The following is a 17,561-nucleotide window of genomic DNA, read 5'->3' on the forward strand; positions in this document are numbered from 1 at the left end:
GGGACGTTGGGGCTCAGGCTGTGGTTTCTGCAGGCAGGCTGGGGGAAACGGAAAGCTTCTTACGTTGCTGTGGTGGGAGTGACAGGTCGCGGGAAAGCGTTGTGTGTGAAAGATGATCTGGAGGTAATCCAGAGAGGCTTCGGGGAAGTTGCTTAAGGAGGCCTTGAATTAGAGGGGTGTCGTGTAGAGGGCAAAGGAGCTTGGCCTTAAGGGCTCTGCTGCTTATTTTCCTTGTCTGTAAACTGGTGGTGCTTACTTTGTGTACTCTAAGTGATACTGCTGCCGTTCTCAGGTTCTTCTGCAGTTGTCATAAATGAGTAACTTGCTAGATGCTTCTTTTTGTTTTGTTTAACAGTCTGTCGAAATTCCAAATATTGAGTGTGAGTAGAGTTTGAATGCTGACATCAACCGTAGCCTATTGATCTGCGTCTGATAGCCTTATCAAGGCTTCATTAACATTTACATGTTGTCCTCCGACAGCCACAGTCCTCCACAGTAGCTCTTATGGAGGCAAGATTTACAAAGGCTGAATGAAAAGAAAATAACTCTTGTCTTCTGGTAACCACTGCCTTTTATATAGATGATAAAGAAAAGAGAGAGGAGCTGAAGTTTTCTGCACATTGGCTCTAAAAGTTAATTATTGCTGAATGAAAATTTGTGGAGTTCAGTAGCTGAAATATGATTGCATCTAGGAACTCAATGTTGTAACACAAAGAGGTTTGGGGGAGAAAAAGGTAGAACATTTTAAATCCTTTTTCAGACAAATACACCCTTTTGCTAATAAAACATATTTTCTTGTTGCTCAAAGATGTAGCAGAATGACTGGCATTCACTGCAGTGACTGGGGAGGCATGTATGTCTGGCAGGAAGCTGTAGGCATATGGTTGTGCTGTAGAGTATAAAACTGTGCAGTTTAGAAATGTTGAAGGATTTCACTTACCTCTCTATGGCATCATGTGGCACCATGTAGGTATCTCCACTGAGGAAAGGTTTTTGCTTAAACTAGTGTTTTGATTATTTTCTCCATCCTTAGTTGGCAAAATATAGTAACTAGCCTGGATTTTTAAGAAAGCTTTTTATAACTTCTGTGCAAGTCTGCATTATTTTCAGTTCTTCCTTTAGATTTTGCACTGATACCGGCTTAGGCAAGACCTTGACTGTCATATTCACTGACATCTGCTTCTCTTGTCATAGCTTTCCAAATAAGTGTTTCTGAAAGAAATAGGGCACTTTATTATTTGTGGCTGCAGAGCCTAAACACAGACCTCTCTAGCTGGCTGTGTGATCTCTGCCATATACTTCTGTAACTTATAACCAATCTGTGTTGACTTGGGAGAGGGTCTAGTCCTTGAGCAGAAGATTCTTCCTGCCTGCTTGGCTTGCTCTTGATATATTAATTGCTTGCTTTATCTATCTTCATTACTTTTTTAATGTTTCCTTATGGATGTAATTTCATGAGGTGACCTTGGGTCATGTGTCTATCTTAAAGACTGAAGATATGTGTGCCCTAGCTTCCTGCTAACCTACTCTTTTTTTTTTGGGGGGGTGTGTGGGGGTTTAATGGGGTTGGTATTCCTCTGAAACCATACTTCTTTATAAATGTTGTACGTCTTTACCTTTCAATTTAGAGACTAGACATTTCAGATTTTGTGCATTTGTTTATTCTTTGTGAAAGCTCATCTGATCAAGCCCATTAAGCCATTCTCTTAATTTTTTTTGGTGGCTCTTACGTGACTGAGAGGATTTTCATTCAGTAAGAGAAGTATGAACATCGTTTTTCAAGAGTGAGAGCTCATAATTTGGAAGGGTTATGGACAAATTCAAGATTGGCAAAGATACACAGAAGAATTTCAGTTTGAAAGCACTTGGATCTGGTTGTTCGTTCTCCATGGGTAGGACTCACTAGAAAGTCTGGCAATGGGCTCCATCTGTTATTTACTGAGTGGTGTGCCTTGTGTGTCCAGCCTTCAGAGTCTTTATATTTATTTAATTAACACTTTGTTATTTATAAGTGGTGTTACCTTTCAGCTTTCTATACTGTTATTTCCTATGGCAGTATTGAATGAAACCTGCAAAGTGACTGGGAAAAGTGGGGGCAAAAGAGAGTTCAAGGAGGCTAAGATGAGAACTCTGATACTCAGAAATTTAGACCTTCTAATTTCTGAACCAGGGGATTCCTGCCTGATTCCATATCGGAAAGTAAGTCCTTCAGCATTGGTGATTTCTTTATAAATAGAGTTTTATAAATGAAGAACACATGAAATTCCAATCTGCACCTGCTTTATGCAGTGAAATATAATTCTTTGTGTTACTAATCTAACATCTTTTGGGAATTTTGGCTAGGATTACTGCTTATAATTGTAGTTTTGCTTAAGCATAGCAGAAGTACCGTATGTTACAGCAGTAACACTAATCACTCAGGGTAGTAATTGAGTTGTGGAAGCTGTAGGAGAATTAAACTACAATTATTTTTAGTTTAGGTAGTATAAAAAAGGTAAAGGATAAATAAAGCAGGCATCAATATTTTAAGAGGTATTGTTCTAGGTTAATAAAATCAATAAACCTTTAACCCCTGCTTCTGAAGTTGGCATGTATACAGAGCATGAGAGAAAAATTGGCTAACTGTTGGCTAACTTGCTGTCCAACAGTTTTATTTGGAATGAACCCTTCCTGCTTTTGGCACATAAAATAATTGGGAAATAACGTGAGATTTGTGAAGAAAAGTATAGTGCAATATAGTTCAGAAGAAATTAGTATCAGGTTTGTCTGGGGATCATCCTGGAAACCTAATAGATCTCATAAAAATGTGAAGCTGATATACTTAGAAGCGTTTTCCTTTTAGATAACCAGTTAGCTGCAGGTCCTTAAAACATGGTAGTTTTCCTTAGTGCCTGGAACTAATCCAGGAACTGGCTGGTACTCTGAACTCTTTACATGTTGCCTTCTGTCCCTTCGTTCTGCAAAAGCAGATCACAGGTCACTGGAAGAACGAGTCTTTGGTACTTTAAGTAATTAGGCTACAGAAGAAACATTTATAATGTAAGCTGTAAATAATATTTTTAGTGAAGTAGTTGTTTTGTTGAATGAATGCAGTCTTATGTTCAGTCATTGGAGTTTTGTAACCTAGAATTTAAAAAGGTCACATAAACGTTTCAAGGCAGGATAAGTATTTTGGAGTGTTCCCAATGCTTTGTGTTATCATAGTTCTTCTTTTGTTCCTGAGTTTTTTTGATCTCAAGTTTCTAAAAGTGATCACTAGTATTTCAGAAGTTGCTTTAGCTAATTTCTGAGCTGTTCAAGGTGAATTTCTTTAGACCTCATTGTCCTGGATGCTTATAATTTTTCAGAGTTCTCTAGAGCCCCTTCTAGCATCAGTCTGTTTTTTCTACCATCTAAAGTGAAAAAGCAGAATATACTGAATATCTATATCACTCATTGGTTGCTTCTGCTTTTACATCATGGCGCTCTCTCTTGTCTTCTGGTTTCTCCTAATACATATGTGGTATTTTTTTCTATGCCTGTTAGCTGGAACCCATTTTATACCTTAGCCTTTTTTAACTTGCTACTTCATATTTGTACTATTCTGTCATCCTGGTATTATGCTACTTTCTTCTGCATTTGCATTTGTGCCTTTAATTATCTTGACAGTTTTTGTCATTCCTTTACTTTTTTGCCTCTCTGTTTCTTGAGTCCATGGAAACTCTCTATACCTTCTCTGGTTTCCTCAGGGGAAGTTCTAACACACTCTTGTCAATTCTGTATAAATTGTCTCTGTTATTAAAGACTCGTTCCTCCCAGTTGATCAGAAACAAGATGGTACCTTTTCTTCACTTCCTGTAGCCAAACATACCTGAAACCATGTATTGGGATTTTTAAACTAATGACCTGGCTATCTGTTGAAAGAGCAGTGTATCAGGTTACAGTCACCTCTTTATAGCCCTGTCATTTGCCTTCAACAGCCGGCCCTGGCCTCACAGTTACTCAGCAATACAGTTGCTGCCTTTTTTTCCTCCTTTGTTTGAATGTCTGGACGTGGGTTCTGTTTTTCTCCTCTGTGATTTCCACTCTACATGTTCAGCAAGTCTGAGCTTTGGAACGAGGCAGAGTGCATCACATGTATTGCACTTTTGGAATAACTTTCTCCTTTTAAAGGAGCATTCTTGTCTCTCATGTGTCACTGGCTGTCTACAGTGCCAGATATGATGCCAAATCTGATCTGGGCCATATAGAAAGACTTGCATTCTTCCTATTTTAAAAATGCAGCAGATGCAGTGTGATCAAAGATACAGTCCAGTGGCTTGTCTAAAGGAAGAATAATAGATGCCTCAAGGAAGAATTGACTAAGTAGGTGGTTATGTTCCCTAACAGACTTTTCCAGCTTTCCAGAAGTAATTCCATGACTTATTAGTTTATTATGTATGACTGTAGCTTGTACTCATAGCTGTTTGGTAGGTAGCACATTAGTCTTCCCTGTTCTTTCCCTTATAACAATTGCAGTTTCCATTCTAATCTTGTGTTTGGTTGATTCACTAATTTTAAAATCACTTTTTCATCTTATATTTTCTAGATTAGTAGTTTCTTCCTAGTTTGTTTAGAAGCAAAAGAAAATCCTGTTAGGAAGTGTCTTTTAATTTCAGTGGTGATAAGAAACTAATACCAACTTCTTTTTTTTCCTTTTTATTTTTTTTTAAGCCTGACCAAAAAAAAAAACAAAACAAAGATAGCTGTGGAGTTGCACGGTTCCTGCCAAGTTTCCACAAGAAGCAGGTTATTAGTAAGGAACTGTAAACTGTTGAAGAAAAACATTTGTAATGGAAACAGTTACGGTTTAACTGTCATGCTTGTGGGCACTTCCAGACTGCATAGCCCTTCCGGCTCCTCACTTCCATGCTTGCCAAGTACCCATACCTTGCTGTTATGTTGCTTTAGTCATCACTCTCTCTGTATAGTGGCTTCAGCAACACTGTTGTTCATCCTACAAATAGTATTATTCAGTGTGATTCAGTATTATTCTAGCCTGATACACAAACCAAATGTAAACCTAAATCTGTAGCTTTCTTTTTTGTTTTTTGGTGGCTACACTTCTCGGTGGCATCCAAGTTAGGACTGGTGTAGAACAGTTCAAGAAAAGCTACACTGTTATAAAAACATCCTGATTCAAGTGAATGGTAGCTCATATAAATAGATGCAATATGAAATCTGTCCAACTTTATAAATCGCTTGAATATTTTCAGGTCCCACATCTATGCTATTTCCTGTCCTTTTCTCCATTAGTCATTTCTCCATGTTTCCTGTCTCTCCTTAGTTGTGGGAAAAAACAAGAAAACAACAAAGCAATCATAGAGTATGAAATACAAGAGGTGATCAGCTTTCTATAGTTTGTCCCTGCATAGAAATGAGTTTTAGTTAGGAGCATTACCCTTCAGCCTTAGAGCTAGTCCCCAGCTATAGGCATTCCATGCTGTTTGGTGCTCACTTTGAGTCATTGAACATCGTCATTTGTCCAAACTAGAGTGAGGAATCATTTCCCCAGCTTTTTAATGGTTATTGTTGCAACAGCTTTGATTTCTTAAAAATGACACTACTAAGAATTTTTCTTACTTGTATTGACTAAATTCCTTCTGAATACCTATGCTTTGCAGTGCTAGCAACTATTGTCACCTAACATGTCTTGTTTTCAGTAACTGTTTCTAAGGTTTGGTGTTTTTAGGAGTATGTGTAGCAGTTTACTTCTGTGTGTGTTCCACAACACGTATCTAAAATTCTCGTCTTTCTCTTTTCAGAAGTACTATGGAACCTCCGCAGCCTTGTAGATTTGGAAGGCTTAAATCCAAGTTTGGAAAGGCTTTTTCCATTCCAAATGATTTGCTGGCTTAAGCGCTTAATTAGGATGGCTTTTGAACAAGTTGGATTGAACATGGAATCAGTAAGTGTTTCAAATTTACTTCCTGTTTTCAGAAAATCAGGTACAGAAAGAACTCCATATATTTTAGTTTGTGCTTATCTGTTCCGGCAGCACACTTTAAGTATACTCAATACTTGTATGATTCTTAATTTCTGAAAAAGTATGAAGTTTACTAATTGGGCACTGAAGTACTGGGTAGTGTATGTGTTAAAAGTACCATGCAGTTCCTACTAGCTCTAATAACAAACTGTTTACATTGCAAACACTGCGTTTCATGCTGGACTTCTATGTGTATTTTGAAGCTGAAGGAAAAATTCCAACTGATTTTTAACAGTGATATTAATTCTTAAGAGCACAAAAATAAGATTATTTATTTTGGAGATATGAAAAGCCCCATGAAACCGAGATGATGGCAATTGTGGTATATTTACCTCTCCTGAAAGTGTTACAGTAAATGAGAGCAGCATGGCTGTGTTCTTTACTGGAGAAACAGAGGATCATACATACCTAACTCTCCTCTTGGAGAGAAGTATATATAGAGTTTTCTTTGAATATTTAGCAGAGAGAGATACGTGCTAAACATCAACTGTTTTGTCACTGGGTCCTTTAGGAAGCTATTTTGAGTAGGAGTATTGACCTCAATGCAGTAATCTCTGTAAAATGTTAGAATATTGTAATGTTTAAACAACAGGGAAACCCTTATCAGCCATGTGCTTAGAAAGACAATTCTTACTCTGAACTGTTGTGGTAGAACTTTTTATCAATCTTGGAAATTTATGGAGAACAAAATGTTTATGCACTGTAAATTAAAATTACCAATAAGAATCTGTATTTTAGGATTTTATTCCAACTTGGATCTGAGATTTCGTGCAGTGTAACTTTGAAAATCCAAACTATGAGAATATACTGAACTGCCATCAGTGTTGCTGTGGTATTGCTGGCACCATCATTCAATCTAAATGGGAGGGGGGGTGGGCAGATTAAAAACTTATTCCTCCCTGTTGTATCAAGCTCATGATAATGCAGTTACATTTCCAAATGCCAACTGATCTGGACAACAACAAAACACTGATGCAATCAGAGGGTATGACTAAGTAATATTTTGCAGACTTGCTCTGCCAGTGCTTCAAGTCAACAAGAAGTTGTGTGGAACCTGGATAGAGCAGTACTGAGACTTAGTAGCTCAGCTGGCTTTATTTGCATGCCTTGTGGTACAGCTTGCATGCAGTTTTCTGAAAATACTGGCTGGGCATACGTTGAATTACCAAAACTGAGTTATTAGAAGTTTTGGGGCACCAAACCGTTGTTGTAGAACAACCCGCAGGGCATTTAAGCACCAAATATTTTTTAGGATCTGGGTAGTAGTCAACATCTTGTCTGTGATCTGAGCAAGGTCCAAACAAGTTCTGGCACTTGTTTAAAATGCACTGCACTTAGTTGGTAACACAGCATGTAATCGAGGCTGGTTTGGTGTTGTGGAATTACTTCTGTAATTAATTAAGCCTTCCCTTGACTGGTATTACTTTTTCCGATGCAACATTGTGTTGAGTCTCTCACCAACAGTTCTGCTTCTAACATCAGAAACTACTGTGAATAGTGAGGTGGTATTACTGTGGTCATGTTTGTCAGTGACTTTTTGCTGGAGGTTACTGATCTACCTAATCTACCTGTTTGCTCAGACATACAAACAGTAATGTGATAGTTGTGAATGTGAGGTCTGTGTTTGAGGCATCCAAAATGCAGGGTCTACAGGGAACCCTGCATTGGAAAAACATGAGTTCAAACTTAGCAGTATATTAAGCAACAGAGTGTATGTTTCTCAGAGTGGAATAAAATGGCTCTGAGTCGATTAATGACAAAGTTGCAGCTCTGATGTGAGCATCTAGCAGAGCCTTTGTGCAATGAGTATGTATTTGGGCAAAATTTATACATTCCAATAAAGCCAGAGGAAGAAAAGATACTTGTTCAGAAATAGGCACAATGTTTGTGTGAAGCCCCTGAGATGATATAATCTGGGGATAAATACCATGGGAAATCAATTTTTCTTTTTAATGGAACCTTCACAATCTAAGAGTGGTGATCTTTGCTTCATATACCAGAATGTTGTTAATTTGTGTGTTGTGAAGCTCCCACAGCTACACCACACTAATCACACAGGCAGTATTGCCATGCCACTTGAGGGTTGCTTCAGTACTAACAGCATGGGTTTTATCTAAAGTTTTTTTGTTGGGCAACCATGTAACAGGGTGTTGAGTTTGCTTGAATCCATGAGCCTTTAAAAATGAAGGTCTATCTAGTAAATTAGTATCTACAGTAAATATTCTGGGAAATGCAGAATTATGTAACTTTATGAATTTTTTCATTATTGGCTTTTCCTGAAAGCCCTTAAAAAAGAGATGTCTGACTCAATGCAGATAATTTATTGTCTTCAAAATGGTCAAATTGTACTTCTGAAGATGCTTCCAACTCTTGAATACTTCTCTGTTACCTGATTTATTGCTTTGAATTTAAACTTAATGCAAAGGCTGTCTTGTACTTTAACAGCTGGAGCTATATTGTAATGACAAAAGCAAATTTTGTGTTCATCTGGGTATGGAATGTAAGGAGTTCACCAATACAAATTTCAGTGTATTTATGTTGTATTCTATTCTAGCAAGAAAGGAATAACAAAATACATTTAGGACAAGCGTTACAGGGAAGGATAAGGGAAAAGCTATTCCAATATGATAAAAATCAGTTGCCTAACAGCTGACTTCTTTTTCCTTCCCATCTAGGTTCTTTGGTCAAGCAAGCCTTACGGTTCATCTCGAAGTATTGTAAGAAAAATTGGTACTAATCTCTCTCTCATACAGTGTCCAAGAGTTCAGTTTCAGGTAGGTGTTTTCAACAGTTTAGAATATGTGTTTCAGTATACTGATGAAGGGGTTTTACTCTTGCATCAATAGATTTCAAGTATTTAAATTAAATACATGACTAGAGGGTTGGTAAAAGCAGAATATGATAAAACTGGGCATATAGGAAAGTTAGATTACTTCAGTTCTTCCTCATTCTTCAGGTTCTGTACTTGCCTAAACCTTAAGTCTGTGCTGCTGTGCCACACATAATGAAACTTGAAACAAATGGGGTTTTTGCAAGAAAATTGGAACTTCTAAAATGAGGCAATACAGTATGAAAAAGTCATTATTAGAAAAAATGTATTCATAAAAGAGAAAAATGTTTGAAACGTTTCTATTAACAGTACTTATAAGCTAAGCTTAAGAGGCATGTAAAGATGAACAGCTACTTAAAAGTACTTGGGAAAATAAACAACTTTATCAGAACGTAAAAAATAGTAACAAGATAACATAAGTACCCAGTTTGCTTTTGTTTTAAATACCAGGCTAACGCAGGTGAAAGGGGAACATCCATTCTCTGCAGCTTTCTGACTTGTTTGCTTTTAACTTCAACTTCATCTAGTGGGAGGGTAAAGAGTAAGGGGAAGAGCTTAAGGAGGAGAAAACTCTTGCGTTTTATAACAAGTCTTTAAGGAACAGATGGGACAATGGAAGCTGTTACACATAATCTCTTCAACTGTGTGTGTCTGTTAGGGGTAGGGGGCGGGTATAGAATTGGAGAAATTTAGTATTTAAAACTCAAGCTGAGAGAGGAATGTTTCTTTGGCTGATCAAGGGTGGGGAACAGAAAGACAAATGGTGGAAATCATCACCCATCCTAAGAGAAAGTAGTTTCCACATGGCTAAATTTTTCACTGTTTAAAGTAAATTTTCTTATCCTATATAAAGTGTATGAACAATATTTACAGCTGAAATTAGTAGTAAAATCAGATAGTTCAGATTACCATAGAAGCCATATTGGAGTGATAGTTAAAGCCATGCTAATGTTTTGCCCTTCTTAATTACACTGAGAAACTGAAGGGGCAGCCGTCTCTCACTACTAGTGGCTTGGTGAGACACACACACACACACATATATACACACACACACACACACACGTTGTGGGGGTGGGGATTGTGCAGGTGAGAAGGACAGCAAAGTTACACACAGGATTTAAACATCTGGAAAGTAATTAATAGTAGCTATGCCAGCAATAAAGCTCCACGTGTCTCAGATTTGAATGAAAGTGAAGCCTTCCTATAAGAAATTCCTTGGTGCAAGGGTGGTGAGACACTGGAACGGGTTTCCCAGGGAAGTTGTAGATGCACCATCACTGGAAGTGTTCAAGGCCAAGCTGGATGGGGCTTTGAGCAACCTGGTCTACTGGGAGGTGTCCCTACCCATGCAGGGGGGTTGGAACTAGATGATCCTTAAGGTCCCTTCCAGCCCAAACCATTGTGTGGTTCTGTGATTCTGTGATAATGATGTCTAATTTTCTGAACTATAAAGGCAACGCAAGGGAAGATGATGCTCATTAGCACAGTTAGCCAAGAACTGCCTTTCTTTGATATGGTACATAAAAGAAGACATTCCTGGTGTGTATACTTGCAAATACCTGTAAGATATATCTGAGCAATTTGTTCCTGAATATTTTTAGTGCTGAAGTAAAAATATGTATTTGTCGTCATCTGAATTCTGTGTTAGAATACATAAAATATTTGCCTTTTTTTCCTCTTAAGGAGACATTCAGTCAGCTTTCCATAGGTTTTATGCACACTAAGTAGAAACATTCATTTTCTATTAGATGAAAGGAAAATATCCTAAAAATAGATGTACAATCATCACAGCTGATTGAATTAAAAATACTTATTTCAGAAGGTGAGCCTTGAAACACATTAACACTTACATAGTTTATGCAGGCTTTGAACTAGTTTAATACATGAACTGCTGGAAATTTTTGTGTGATGCTAACATGTTTTGTATGTCTTTATCTCAGCATTAAGAAGCTATAGAGAAGTTTAATACTGATCTCAATCGTTTTTTTGCTGTTGCAACTGACACTTTCCTATAGCTGTCTCTTCCTCTTTCTTTCTTGCCAGCTTTAGCTATATTATGAAAGGACCATGCACTGAACCTTGCTGTAAGTCACTTTATCTAAAAAAACAGAGCAAACCTTGCTTGCCTCATCTGAGGGTGCATGTTTATCACCAGTGATTCTAACTTTATCTAAGACCAACAAACTTTCCACAGTTCTTAATTTTCCTTTTGATAAATGGGTAAGAGGTATTGAAAGAGTATCTGTCGTGTTCATTCTTTCTTCTCTTCTAGCATGCTTTCGTTCAGCTACTCTGGAAAAATGTAGTAGCCTAACATTTTGATTTTTGTGGTCTGCTGGCTGTTGTAGCAAATTTTGCCATAGTAAACGTTTAAATTAATTGCTAAATGCTGCTTATGTATGTATGAAGTGGTGGCAGAGCTTACCATATATACTCTGTATGGCATGAACAAATGAAAATAGTTCCATATGTCATATGTTTTAGGTTTATCAGTAGTCTTTAGGAGAAAATAAAGCTGAACTTAGCAATATAGCCCAGGTAAATTAACCCAAACCTGCAGTACTATCTCAATATAGCGTCTTTCAGCTACAACATCTCTGCTCTAGTCCCATGCTTCTCTTTGTCTGGTGGAAACCTGTAACTCAGTAGACGTCTCCTAAGGAGCCTGGTGTGCATGTAGGAACGGCAGAGTTCACTGGGCTAATTTGAAAAGTCATAGCAAGCTTGTCTGACTTGAGGAAATTATTTCCAAATGTTTAATACCTCGCTGTATTAGTAATTTGAAAAAAAGAGGTTTTATTCTATCTCCAGAGGCGTGAAAAGGGTGGTTGTGCTGCGTTGCCACTTGATGGCGCAAACAAGAACTAGGCAGCCTGCCCTGGAAGGTTGGGCAGCCGCGTTTCCGTAGTGTAGTGGTTATCACGTTCGCCTAACACGCGAAAGGTCCCCGGTTCGAAACCGGGCGGAAACAGCAGGCGGGTCTCTTTGTTTTAGCTTGGGGATTCCTGTATTTTACAATGCTGTGGCATCAGCCAAATGAGCAGAGCGGGCGTTACCTTTTCTTTAAAAGTGCGTCGAGTGGTGGGGCTGAAACCCACAGGCATTTCTGGAGGGTGCGGGGGCACTGAAATAGGTAGAAACAGCCTGTGAAGAGAGGACAGGGAGAAAGTCCACAGTTTGCAGAGAAAGAAAAGCAGCCTGCTGGCACATTTTCTTCAGCTGAGGTTGGCTGGAGAACTGGGGTAGTCAAAGAGTTGGTTAAGCATCATTCTGCAGATAGCTGAAGGATGTAAGACATAAGTATTGGCTTGAAATTAAAGTACAGATCTTATATTAACTTAAAATTTGAAATCCAGTGCTGTGGAAGACTTTGTTTTTAGGGATAGAGAAAACATCTGTATATGGGGTAACAAGCAGATTCTGTGTACATAGAAATACTAATTAAAAAATAAGAATAAACTTGCATCACAGTATAACAGAAGGCTTGCAACTAAATGTTGGATTAGAAGTTATTTATTTCACAGTGCAGAAAACCTGGCAGTGGTAAATGTATTCCTTACTGTTGATTTATAAAATTATTTTTTATGCAAGGAGGTGTAGTGCCTGTATTTAAATGTGCCTTCCATCTTTTTGTGGTAATAGTTCCTCATGTAGGCATTGCCATGAGGAAAATCTGTATCACCTGCAAGAAGTGTCTAATGTATTACAGATTTTTTTAATTGCCATAAATATTGATACAGGTGCCGTGGTCATGAAAATTCCTTTTACTTTAAAAAAAAAAAAAAAACCAAGGAAACCTCAAACAATTAAAATCCTAACATGCAATATAGTATTCTCTAGACTGTTTTAAAGAGAGGCAGACTGTGATGGTATTAGGCACAACTGTTAATGTGATAAGCATATTACCATCTGTGCTGATGCTACCTGGAAAAAACCCTGTTGTTTCCAAATGATCTGATGGTGCCAGTACACACTCCTGGGAGCTGTGAGAAAGGCTCACATGCAAGTTGCAAGAGTGTGAGGTGAAGATGACTAATCTCAATTTCCAAAGCTGTTTGTAACAACTCCTGGGGAAAAAAACCTCAACCCCAAGCCCACAACTTCTGTCTTCCTGGGATTTGTGTATCACAGGCTAAAACTGACATGTCTGTGGATGTTCTTGAGAAATGGCTTCACCTCACCCTGTAGTCCTTCTGTGATGGGTCTGCTCCGAGTTCAGGTTCATGTTAACATTTTGGAGCTGCTGCTACATGATCCTTTCCTGCCACAGAGGAGAGTTGCCTTGACAATTGACCTAAGTGCTAACAGGGTGGATCCATCACAGGCTGTCACACACTGTCACCATCTTTGTCAGCATTACTAGTTGCTTGGCCACTACCAGCAAGGGGGCACCATCTTTGTCAGCATTACTAGTTGCTTGGCTACTACCAGCAGGGGGGAGCCTTAAACAGCTGCAAGGGCTCCTGTGTGAATTTGGCCTGTGGATTGACTGGAATACAAGCAGAAGAGTTGACATGGTAGCATTGGAGATGAGAAACTCAAGGTGACACACCGAACAGAAGAAATTACTGAAAGATGTTTCAGTAGCTGGGTGCACAATGGGGAAGCTGTCAGTATTTCAGGGTAGATTTGAAACCATTTTGTATAGTTGTGGCTATTGAGTACGCACTGCAGATGAGATTGTTAGCGAATAGTGTATTCTGTTGTGATTACATGGTACCTCTCGCTCAAAGTCTGTGTGATTACTGAGCTGGTAGAAATGTCTCTTTTTTCCCCCCTGTGTATGTACACACCATTATTCTTGTATAGAAATTCCAGAAGTTATAGGAAGTCAACAGACGTGCACTTTCAAAGTAATACTAAATAAGAGTGAAAGACTGAAGCTGTACTAGTAGCCTTAACTATTTTTTTAACTGTAGGTCATTTCTGTAATTTAAAAGCATGTTATTTGAGTTAGCACAGCCAACTGCCTGAGAATGTTCATGTTTGTCTTTAAGATAAAACTTTGCACTGGATTTTTTATGTTCTGTAGTGTCACGTGATGGCATATGTAGTCAGCTGTCAACTTTGAAAACACAGGTAGTTTCTGTAAAGTGTACGGCAGATGGAATAGTTTTTGAAGTTAGTGAAGTGGGTTCTGAACCAAGCAGAGGACAGAAGTGAGTGTGCTCTGTCTAGAGATGTGTTTTGTGTGTGTATGTGTCAGTAGTTACACATAGCCTCACTTAGAAGTGTGGGCTAAAATAACTGCCATGGCTGGGAATAGTGACTCTAAAACCTTCAATCTTGTCTCTACAATTTAGCTTACTTCTCATGCCACAGAAGGAAACCATCCTAACCAACTTAGAGAAGATGCAGTGGCCTCCTTTGCAGATGTGGGATGGGTTGCTCAAGAAGAAGGTGAAGACTCTACCAGGCTCAGGTATGATCCTCAAATCATCTCTTTGAATTTCCGAACTGAGAAGAAAGAACAAAGCTTTTCTGCAGTGAGGATCATCTGTGCATAGCAGTTAGTGGAGAGCACTACTGCTGGGAGAAAAGAGAGGGAGAGTCACAGAAAAGGCAGGGTCTGGAAGAAAAGTAGTAGAGGTCAGGCTAAAGGATTAGGAATAAAGGGCTGGTTTGGGAACATACAGGAGATGGCCTTTATACAAGAAAAACTGGTTTTTATTTACTTATTGCAAAAACTAGCACATGACAGCTTCAAGCAACCTTGTCCCCACACAAACGTCTGCTGTGGTATGGCACAGTTCCCAAGGCTGATTCTTCCCTTCTCCTAAGAGTGTCATTAGTATGGGGCAGTGCACTTTACAGCTTCCTAATCAGCAGCAATGGTCATTGTGACAATCCAAGAACTGGCACATTGGTTTTCACCTTCCTGATTAGGGCTCTGCATTCTGCTAAAGACAATTTTAAAAATTGTCTTTAATCATCATAATGAAAACTGGCAGGGAAGCATGTGAGCACCTGTGTCCAGAATGATGGGATAAGGCTGTTGTGTTGGACCAAGAGCACCACACAGCACGGTAACTGCATGGAACAGGTTGGCTGAAGTGATGAAGTTCTCTATTCCAGCCTACCCAAATTGCTGCTCAGACTGGCCAGAAACAAAGGGACAGTTCTGTAGTGCAGAGGAAGTTTTTCTTCTAAACAAACTAAGCTTCCAGAGAAAAGCGCAGATTGTGGGCTCCAGAGATTACTGGAGGATGTTGCTCTTAATCTGAAAGCACAAAAGAGGTCAGTAATGACCTAGATGCCCTCCAACACGACTTGCCCTAGCACAGCTTTGCTTAACAAACATTCTGGTACTGCCACATTCATTTCACCATCTCCAAGGGGAGTTGCAGAAATTAATGCTTGTTTGGGAAGCACTGCTTGTGAAGTCTACTTTATGCGAAGGAAATGAACTGGCCAGTACTGTTTTGCTTCCACAGAAACGTTTTGTTTAAGGATTGAACTGTAAAGCTATTATGTTTAACGGAGACAACAGAGAGATTAGCTCTGTGCCTTCAAAGAACCTGTAACAAAAGATGTAAGGCTTGCACATTTTCTGAGACCTCTGCATATGGAGGGGGTAAGGGGACAGATGGATGTGGGTTGGGACTAAAATAATCCTCCAGCTATATAGTGACCGTAAGGCAAACAGCTAATAATGGAGCATGGTAAGTGAATTACTTAGCAAACAGGAGTGTTACAATGTGCAGGTTTATTGTGGCCATGCAGAGCATTATGCAGTGGAGCTCCTGTGCATTAGGTGTGTTCCTGGCATTTGAAGTTCTCTGTTTAAACAAGATCACATCACAGTTACTGTTAAATACATATACACAGTATAATGCAATAAACAGTCTTACAGACATATTAATTTCTGCAAAGGTAGTTTTATAAAGGAAGCAACTAAATGACACATCCTTTTTCCTCTATCCCTAGTCAGAGCAGTGGGGATAATTCAGGCATAGTATTTTTCCACAGCATTACATTGCAATCAGGACATTTACTTAAAACACCATTGCTGCTCTGAGCTGAAAATACCCTTTGTTGTTTATTGTGCTCTGTTAAAGACTTTCTAGAAGGCAGGTTTCAAAGAGTGAAGTGACCACTGGCTCCTTCCACCTAACTTAGTGAGAACAGGGAGGTGGCTGCTATGGGAACCCTCCTGTTCTTTCCTCAGCTTTAGTTGCTCTCTATTCTCTATTATCCAGATAACAGCACCTAAAGTTTAACTTGCTTGCTGATATTTAAGTCTGCTGGATCAAAATTCTACAAGTTGTGCTGATACTTTCTGTCAGTGTTGTGGAAGATTGAAATGTGTATCTAAGCCTGGATTGAGGTGGTCAGAGCACAGTGCTTTTTCTGGCCTTAAGTGTTGGCTCCTGCTTGAGGTCTAGCACAGCTGCAGATGCACATCCAGAGTAGTTTAAGCCACCCAGGGGATGGGGCTCTTAAGATGTATTAGCCTGGAGCCATTCTACACATCTCAGTAGCCACTGTTCTTATCCTCATGTTTGAGTAAATAGTGGAATCCCAACCTGCCTGGGAAGTTTTGGGGCTGAAGTTAAGGAAGACTGAGGAGTTCAGTATGTCGTCATACTTTGCAGTTGCAATGTTTATGATAATCTATTGTCAGTCCTTATCAATTCTACTTGAAATAAACTGTCCAAAAATGTTGGTGACTTCAGTGAATACAACCCTTTGTAAGTGCTTGTTTTACTGCAGATGCTCAGTAATGCTTCAGTGGTTAACACAGCTTGAACTTTACCTTGTGAGATTTTTGTTATAGGTCAGAAGCTTGGTCAAAATCAGCCCAGCCTCTTTCAAGTGAGCGACATAATTCTGGGAAGTCCCTGTGCAGACAGATGTCCTTACAAAACCCGTTGCAAGAACCAGTGTCCAGGAGCACAGCAATCGCCAATGAGGAAGCTCTGCAGAAGATCAGTGCTCTAGAAAATGAACTAGCTACTTTGAGAGCACAAATAGCCAAAATTGTAATCTTGCAAGAACAGCAGAACCTGACAGCAGGTATTAATTTTTATGTACTTTTAGCACAAATTAGTTAATTAATTGGTCCCTTGCTATAATTATTAATGTGCTAATTCATTTTTGTGAGATACTGCAGCACTAAACCCTTCTCCCCGTTGTTTTGGTTAGTTTGGAAGGCAGACATAGCATGCTAACCAAGGAGTGCAGAACAGGTCTTGCAGACAAGAGACCTGCCAGATTTTCTGTATTTTCTAGTATTCCAAAATGTTTGTGTGTATGTCTGCCAGAATTCTGAATGTGTGGCTCAGTAAAGATGTATTAACAGCTTTTAGAGCAAAGCTCAGGATAAACATGATGGCTTAAACCAAACAAAAAGAACATAACTTAATTACTAACACTGATGTCTTCCCATCCAGTAATGAAATAGGCTCTCTGAGACCATGAAGTAATCATACAAGATGCTACTTACACTTTTGGAATGTGTAATATACTTCTCAAGTTTATAAAATAAATAACAGAAGAGGAAATTAATTGTTTACTGGAATCATTTCAGGGGTCAGACACATTGTCCAGATGGAACCAAAAGTGGTGCAGTGTTTCTGGTAGTAAGCAGAGTAATTCTTCTTTGCCTGAGTTTATTCTCTTCCCCTCACCTCTGACTGCCTTCCAATTCTAAGTCTATCATCTCCAGAGATTAGTGGGAGTTGTCCCTTGTGGACTGGAGATGACAGCTATTTGGCTTTCACTCTT

The 17,561-nt window shown here is 39.0% G+C and overlaps 1 protein-coding gene and 1 non-coding gene across 2 annotated transcripts in view; both read left to right on the top strand.

Annotated features, from left to right (window-relative positions):
- Positions 1 to 5,791: 5,791 nt before the first annotated feature.
- MTFR1 (mitochondrial fission regulator 1) overlaps positions 5,792 to 17,561 on the top strand; it is a 15,076-nt gene continuing 3,306 nt past the window's right edge. The window contains exons 1-4 of the mRNA XM_009995548.1: positions 5,792 to 5,926; positions 8,680 to 8,778; positions 14,138 to 14,256; positions 16,612 to 16,850. Of these exons, the coding sequence (XP_009993850.1) occupies positions 5,861 to 5,926; positions 8,680 to 8,778; positions 14,138 to 14,256; positions 16,612 to 16,850 (523 nt within the window). The 5' untranslated portion in view covers positions 5,792 to 5,860. The remainder of the gene's footprint in view (positions 5,927 to 8,679; positions 8,779 to 14,137; positions 14,257 to 16,611; positions 16,851 to 17,561) is intronic.
- On the top strand, positions 11,733 to 11,805 carry TRNAV-AAC. Its single transcript has one exon. It is a non-coding gene; the product is annotated as a tRNA-Val (tRNA).

The sequence above is a fragment of the Chaetura pelagica genome, unplaced genomic scaffold (genome assembly GCF_000747805.2).
Source record: "Chaetura pelagica isolate M959 unplaced genomic scaffold, ChaPel_1.0 scaffold83, whole genome shotgun sequence".
NCBI lineage: Eukaryota > Metazoa > Chordata > Aves > Apodiformes > Apodidae > Chaetura > Chaetura pelagica.